Raw genomic sequence first — 8,146 nt, 5'->3', positions numbered from 1 at the left:
AGATTTCCAGAACTTTTAGTTTTGAATGAAATAAAAAATTTTGATTATTACCTAAAACGTCATAAAAATTTTTCCCAATATAAAGGGACTATTTGTTTATTTTCTATGAGTAATCAGAATAGCTATGGGACCTACCCAAGTTTTCAACCAAGGATAAGAAAGCAATAAATTTACTGAACAAATTAATAAGAAAAAAAATTTATTTGTGATTGCATTTATGCTTTTGTTAGCTTTTATATAAGCTTTGTGAAAATTAGAAAAATGTGCTCCCACTGTTTGGAAGCAACCTACAGAGACCTGCATGGTTGGAGGATTTCTGGCCGAATATCAACCCCCGCTGGACTCCTGTTTCCTTGACTGGGACCTTTGGCTCAGCCAGAAACTGTACAGTTGATACAGCAGTTCCTGGATTGCTTTCTACTAAGTCCAGCACATTCATTAAAATGGTTATATCTGTTAATTATTGGGCAACTGTGGGAAACAAAATAAGAAAAGCAATTGGCACAACCAGACTCTCATTACATTCCAGATATAAGATTTATTCACACAAAAATAATCACAACAAAATGTACAATAATTTGAAAAACGAAAGATAATGACATAAAATTTTATATTCTCTCTTACAAGTGTGTAAAAGTATTTTGTTTGCTTCCACATAAATTTTTATTCATGAAGAAATAGCAAACAGTAAAATGCAGTGATAGCTTGCATTTCTTCTATGGAAAGAACATAGACTAACCCCTGAAGCTTTTCGTTTAAAAGGGTGTTATCATGAAGCCACACACTAAACTACTGATCAAAAAACATCATCTATTTCTAGATCCACATACATATACATTCACCAACTAAGCTGAGAAATAAGCATTTTATATCCTCTTCCACTCCACTATATATTTTTTCCTTTTAACTAAAAGCAAGAAATTGTATTTTTCTTTTTTTTAATTGACTTCAGATGATGCACTTTCTAATTCATGAGAAATGCGAAATTTCAGGTGTTTATCTTGTTCCTCACTCTTAGGGTCTAGGACTAGCTTGTCTTCATGGCTATGAAATTCTTGGCTATGGAATTCATGGCTAACTTGGGAATTTTCCTGACTATCAACTACGTCAGAATGCTCCTGGCTGTCATCCTTTGCCTTCAGCTTATATTCTTTGGGATGCTTGTGGCTGTAGGTTTCCACACTGTGGTCATCCAGCTGACTTGTTTCCTGACTGTCCTTCCCATGGCTGTCCCAGTCAGAAGCCACTTGCAGTCCCTGGGCAACAAGGACGGCCTTGTGGGCATCGTCCATGTCCGCGCTTTCCATATGTGACGTGAGGTCCTCCTCTGTAGTATCAGGATACTGAATTATAGCACAAAAAGAAGAAGAATTAGATGACAGACATGGATGGGAACATTGTCATTCTTTTCTGCTCTTGAACTTTTAGGCCAGTTTATACTGAAAACTATCTAAATTTGGCTGAAATAAAAAATAATACTAGCATGTTACTTTGTTTTTCACCAAGCTCTTTCATACATTATTTCCTTCAGTGTAATAGGTACATCAATTATGTATGTGATGAAACCTATGAGGTAAGTCTCATTATCTCTGTTTTACATGAAGGAAAAGTGAATTGAAATGAAAAAGTAAAGTGAATAGTCAAAGGCCAACCTATGTATCAAATCCAGATCCTTTGACTATAGATTCAGTGTAACTTGCAACTCCACCATTCCTCTTCCATATTTAACTTCGAAATGTGACTACTGTATTGTGAAAATAATTGCTGTTTCCTAACGTCTATTTTAATCTAAAAAGCAAGTGAATAGAATAAATGTTTTATAGCCGGGATTTGGAAAAATAGAATTGTGATGGAGAGATGAAATTAGAGAGAAATTATATGGACTTAAACATAAAAAAATACCCACCAAGTGGAAAAAGGTTTTATATTTAATGGTCATAAAGTAATAATAAAGCTTGCTTGCTTTGCTTGCTTGCTGAATAAATGAATATTCAGACTCCGGTTCCTAGAATTGGGCTCTAATCATAATCATCTTGATGAGCACGTTAAAGTACTTACCTGGACTGCAGATCTGTGGAACTTCTTAGATTTTGACCTCAGTCTATCAGCCACACTATCACCTCGGCCATTATACGTGTCTCTTGTGGGGAGAGGTGGAGTGACAACTCCAGGGGTCCCTGGAAGGTCGGTGGGAAAATCAGTAACCAGTTCGTCAGATTCATCCGAGTGGTGAGACTCATCAGAATCTTCAGAGTCATCAGGATGATAAGCATCATCTGACTCATTGGAGTCAATGGAGTCCTGGCTGTCCACTTGCTCATCATCTTCATCGTCCACCTCATCTGTGAGGTCATGGCTTTCATTGGACGTACTTGGGAGGGTCTAAAATCAAGATGGCAAGAAAAATTAGTGTAAGGGCATTTATTTTCCCTTAGCCTTTCCAGGGCATTTTTTTTTTTTTACTATCTTTTTTTTAGTTTCAGGATCTTCGCATCCACAACAATGTACTCCGTGGCTTTTAGGAGCTCAAGTGAGCATCTTCCAACTTCTCTTTTACACAAAGAAAAACGGAATCATCATCTGAGGTATTTTTCTTGCTTCCCCATAAAAAATTATTTTCCTGGATATTTTCAAGTCAAATATATGAGTATAATATTTGTATCGATAACATTGTTTTTCTTTTTTCACATTAGACATTATTTAATATGCCAAATTCAATGATGCAATAAATACAGACACATAATTGTGAGATGACTTTTTCTATGTGAAATGAGAATGCTCAGGAGATCTGAGCATCCATATTTAATGCATGCACCAAAACCCAAAACCACTTCCTTATTAGCATAGATAATCAAAAGGTGACTTTGTTATGCATATGTCTAAAGTACAGCAGATTTGTCAATTGATTTAACCAGTAAATGTGTATTAAACTTCCAATGAGCAAATATACTGGGCCACTTATCTAACTTTCCTTATTAGCGATTTTAAGTATATTAAAAGAGAATCCTAAGGAAAACAAATTTAACTTATCTCTTGCTTAACAACTATATTAATAGTCCTAATAAGAAGTCCTAATTACTAGTCCTAATAATAGTTTTCAAATAAACTATTATGTTACAAACAGAAATGTACCTAGAGGTAAAATCTTGGGTTTGATAGGTATTAATTAAATGCATATCAGATATTAGATGAGACATCTATAGAATACCTTAAATAAACTCCAAGCGGCTTAGTTTTTCAAATAATAGTCATTAGTAAACATTTCTGGTCACACTAAATTTATCTGAAGAAAACTTGTATTTCTGACAGTTAGTAAATACATGTTTTCTTGCCGAGCAAGTTTTAGACTGGCAATTTACTGGAAAATTTGCTAATGGAATTTTGTCAAAAATTGAACCCAGGCAATGTCATTAGAAAAAAGAGTGGCTTCTTTTGTCTCTCCAAGGCATGGTAGGCATGGTGGGCCTCTGATTCAAAATGAGAACTCACCTCTTGTTTGAAGTCATTAGTTTCTTCAGAGGACACAGCATTCTGAAGAAGGAAAGGTCATATCAGTGTATATCATACATGTTTAATTTTTTTTCCCCCAAAATTTAGCCTTTTCTACCCAAAGCACGTCTTATTTTTTTAGCCTTGTTGGTGAATGACTTAAAGGGGAAGAAGCCAACATGACAGATCAATTGGTGTCCTAAGCTCACATTTACCAACAGGCAGGAAGGATCTACTTACCCAGCCCAAATGGCCTGGTTGATGGCTTTTTTTTTTTTTTAAACATTGTTGCTCTTTAATTGCAAGACATTTAATTTTTAAAATTAATTAAAAATACCTGTGGTGCTAGGAGATTCTGCTTCTGAGATGGGTCAGGCTTTAGCCATGTGGCTACGGCATCTGGGTATTTGTTGTAAAGCTACAAAAAAAGTTGCATATTTGTCATTATTTAAAAGAAAAGTAACATAGGGATATCTAAGTGATAAGCTGAAAAAACAACTATACTTCACCAATAGTGGTGGATAAGCATAATATGCATGTACATAGTCAACCAGAGTCTTCGATACTCCTTTTCTAAGTTATTTTTTCTGGCATTTATTTAATAAACTCTTACAGAGCACTTACTGTGGGCCAGGCACCCTTTTGAAGTGAATTACATATATTCATTCATTTAATCTTCTCAATCCCCTATGAGACAGGTATCATTATTGTTTCCATTTCGCAGATCAGGAGAAACTCAGCCACAGTGTAGTTAAGAGCCAGGGTTCAAATCCAGATAAAATGGCTCTTTACACTCATCTTAACACTGTGCCTTCCTACTCTGTGTTTACTAGCTGAAATTTCCTCTCACATAAAACATATCTAAAGCAGAGATGCTCTTAATTAGTGTTGATCACCATTGTTTCCTTCCCTATGGAACAAAGAGAAACTTTCTAAGTCTGTGATGTCCAGTGTGGTATCTTCTAGTCACATAACATGTGACTATTTAAATTTAAGTAAAATTATCTACAATAAAACACTCAGTTCCTCAGTTGCACTAGCTACTTTTGAATGTTTAATAGCCACATGTAGCTAGTGGTTATCTTAGTGGATGGTGCAGAAATATAATATTAACATCACTGCACAAAAGTTTCACCTCTCTAAGTTGCCAAAGACATGAATGGAATGGCCTTTCTTTTAGCCAAGTTATTTATTTGGAAAATGATTATAATATGCTAGTACAGAGGAATGGAAATTGCTCTGATTGTGTGTCATCTTATGGGCTGTATCACCCGTGGCCAATCACCTCAAATCCCTGTTATTGAGAATGAGAACCCTAAAGTTCCATAGAGTTCCTTCACAGCCATCAAGGTGTTTGGGGGTTGGGCAGAAAAGAGGAGGGAGGAAACCAGCCAACACTTTGTGTTTCCCTATGGCTGGCTGTACCCTGAGCAGCATTGGATTGGGCTTCTCTGAAAGTTTTTGCTGAAAGAAGGGGTTCCTTGCTGGAAAAAAGTACAAAAAGCTACTGGTCTAGATGGGTTCAAAGTTTGCCTCCTTTTTTTTCTTTAAAAATATATTTATATAAGTATTACATAGAAATATAATTTATATTTGTTGTATACATCCTGATGATACATGCAATACAGGCTCGGGGAGAATATATTTATAGGTTAAATTTATAATTAAAAATGTAAAATGAAAAAATAAAGCTAAGCAAAATAAACAGGTTAAAATCCACCCAATAATTATAACACTTACAAATAACCAGTGTTCATCTTCAGAGGTGTCTCCTTATAGACTTCCCATATTTTCTACTAAATTTCTAGGATTTTAAAAGATTGAGCTCTTCACTTAACTCTTAATAATTATTTCATAATTTATACTGCCATGGCTTCATGTGCCATATTTTTTTCTAATAAAAAGACACTAATTCTTGCATGATCTCTATCTTCTCTGAAAATGTTCATTTTTCTGGCTGATTGTTTTGATTCAATACCTGTGTTCTTAAATCAATTGGAAAACAGACCCACCCCCACACACTCACTTGCACACCCATCCACACACAATACTTCTCCTAGTGTCTTTATTAAGCAATCTAATCACAGTGACTCTGGGCAACTCTACATTGGCCTTTATTCTGTTCATGTGAATTGAACTCTGTGTCTTTTTGCCCAAGCTCCTTGGGACAATGACCATTTGTTGTTCGGCTGGCACAGTTTTATCTATTGTGGAGGGGCAGGTACATCTATGGTGCTGGTCAAAAACTTATAATAAAGAGTTTGATTTGGGCTGATGTTTGGTTAGAAAAATGTGATCTAAAGTCAGCTGACAAGCACAATAGATGCAAACAGCATAAACAGACTTTCTTTTTATAATGGGCTTCTTAGCAAAAATCTTAGGAGATATTGTAAATATTATAGTCAGATAAATTGTCCAATATGTGAGATGAATTGTAAAGAAACTTCCACTAAGTAAAATAAAGGACAGAATTTTCTACTTCTAGAACAATATGTTGACTCTTGGAAAGCAAGTCTCACAACTTCCCAGAACTCAGTTTACATTAGTGATAATAATGGCCTATGGCATTATTTTATTAAATAAAAAAACCTAGCTTGATGTTTGGAGCTTATATTTAATTAAAAATTATACTGTGCTTGGTATTGGCCTAGAATGAAAGCAGGCAGTCAATAAATACTTAGAAATTAACAGGCTTGACTATGAAAACAAGTAAAATTGCAACAAATATGTTTGTGGTGCTTCTTGAAGCAGTTGGATAAATCATTTAACTGTATGATAAACCTGTAAGGTGCTTACCTGCCTTTCCTCAGAGCTGCCAGAATCGGCATGTTTAACCTTTGAAACAGAAAAGATGAAGACAGATTACAATGTGAATGTGTTCCCAGTACATGAGAGTTTACAACTTAGTTATTTTGAGGAATTTTCTTTAAGATTCTGTAGTACTCACTGGTAGGGTGTAGGCAATGCCTAAGAGGCAGAAGCAAATCACTGCAATTCTCATGGTAGTGATCTTTCCTGCAAAAAATTTGTAATGAATATTTGACCACAGGTTAAAACGGTGATACCTGTTTATGTTACCACATCACAAAACAACCACAAATAAAATATATTTTTTGTAAAATGTTTTCTATTTCCTAGAGAACACTTTTCTTTTTAACATTATGGCCTTTTGAGTTACTATTTGTAATGCCGCCCTTATTCTCCATCTTTCACCATTAGGCAAGGGAGAGGGGAATTTTGCAAGTCTATGTATTCAACTTTTAAATTTAGAGTTTCAGAGATTACACCATTATTAGCTGATATGGCCAGCTATCTAAATCTAAACACAGCTCAACAGTAATTTCATTAAAATAATAAGCGAGCATGGGAATCTTTACTTTTCAGAGAAGAAAAACAAAGAGAAAGAGAGAAAATAAAACCATGAAAGAAATTTGCTTTCTCCATTTTTTCAGCATGCATTTCAAATATGATTTTTAACTTAAATTATTAAAAAGGTACTACTTTAGATGAGATGAAGCTATCTCCAAAATGAGTTATTTAAATAAGTTATTCTCGAATTTGAAAAAAAAGGAAACATTGAAAACAGTCAACAGCTTTTCTATTTGTGATAATAAGTCTACATATTGTCAAACAGGTATTTTGGTGAAAATTTTAACAGCTAAATACAGAAGTAAAATATTTAGAAAGGGTTTTTTTTTTCCTTGAAAATAGGATTAATCAAATAATTTTAAAAATTGTGCTATCATTGCCTTACATTAACACTAAAGATCATTTTCTTTTTAAATTCCTTCACAGTCCTCTATCCATTTAAAATGAAATAGGTATAATCATTGCACAGGAGCACAGAATTTTACTTTTTTTTTTGGATTGGAAGAAGTAGTTTCAGTCCTTTTAAGGACTCAGTGGAAGGAATTTTAAGTTTTATATTTGACTGGCTTTCAAAAGAGCTGGTCACCTATCCTTTGTATTCTGGCATGCTTACTCAAGACTAGAACAGTTTAAATCTGATTAGCAGCAGTACAGTTAAACTCTTTTCCTTAGAACTTGACCTTCTCCATGAATTGAAACTGAATGCATAGGACAAAAGCAAAATAGTAAATTGCAGGCTTACCTTGGTCTGAGGCGGGCTCAGAAGACTGCCACTGACCTGAGAAGAGAGTCTAGTCCCAGATGGAGCTGCACTCCTTGCTTCCTCTCTTGCTGCTGACAACCAGGACCTGCCAGAATTTAAATGCTGCTTCAGACTTTCCCCACCGACACAGGGAGGCGGAGAGATGTGTCATGAGGTTTTTTTGCCACTGCCCAACCCACTTGCTCCCACACTTCCCCCTCTGGTTTTGTGGTTAACACACCCCCCCACACCCACACACACACACAAGTTAAAACATTACTTATTTACAATATCATTAACTAGATTTTTTTTTTTTATGGGAATGGCATTTAGCATCATGAAAGGGCACCTAAGGGTCCCATCAAAAAGGGGGAAAATGACTAGTTCTTACAAAGACTTTATAATTTCTGAATTAGAAGAAAAAGTATTAATACAAATAAATCTTAAATAAAATTAAATAGAATGGGTTTTGCTTCTTTCAGTTTAAGTAACAGATTAGGTAATATACACAACTACATTTGCCTTATAGTTATACTTATTTAAGAG

General features: G+C 34.9%; 1 protein-coding gene across 1 annotated transcript; it reads right to left on the bottom strand.

Annotated features, from left to right (window-relative positions):
• On the bottom strand, positions 1-7,821 carry SPP1 (secreted phosphoprotein 1). The gene is made up of 7 exons (XM_081059779.1): positions 7,601-7,821; positions 6,437-6,504; positions 6,286-6,324; positions 3,827-3,907; positions 3,490-3,531; positions 2,059-2,382; positions 1-1,343 (listed from the first exon to the last, which is right to left on the bottom strand). Exons 2-7 carry the CDS (start codon positions 6,488-6,490, stop codon positions 939-941), a joined length of 945 nt encoding a protein of 314 aa, XP_080915905.1. The 5' UTR covers positions 6,491-6,504; positions 7,601-7,821; the 3' UTR covers positions 1-938.
• Positions 7,822-8,146: the final 325 nt, after the last annotated feature.

This window comes from Rhinolophus hipposideros (genome assembly GCF_964194185.1).
Source record: "Rhinolophus hipposideros genome assembly, chromosome: 1".
Lineage (NCBI taxonomy): Eukaryota > Metazoa > Chordata > Mammalia > Chiroptera > Rhinolophidae > Rhinolophus > Rhinolophus hipposideros.
The sequence above is the reverse complement of the archived record's forward strand: the minus strand, read 5'-3'. Positions and strand labels throughout refer to the sequence as shown.

Coding starts and splice junctions, on each gene's coding strand:
- SPP1 (XM_081059779.1), bottom strand. CDS start 6,490: ATGAGAATTGCAGTGATTTGCTTCTGCCTCTTAGGCATTGCCTACACC. Junction 2,383..3,489: donor CTAATGACTTCAAACAAGAG/GTGAGTTCTCAT, acceptor TCTTGATTTTAG/ACCCTCCCAAGTACGTCCAA. Junction 1,344..2,058: donor TCCACAGATCTGCAGTCCAG/GTAAGTACTTTA, acceptor GCTATAATTCAG/TATCCTGATACTACAGAGGA.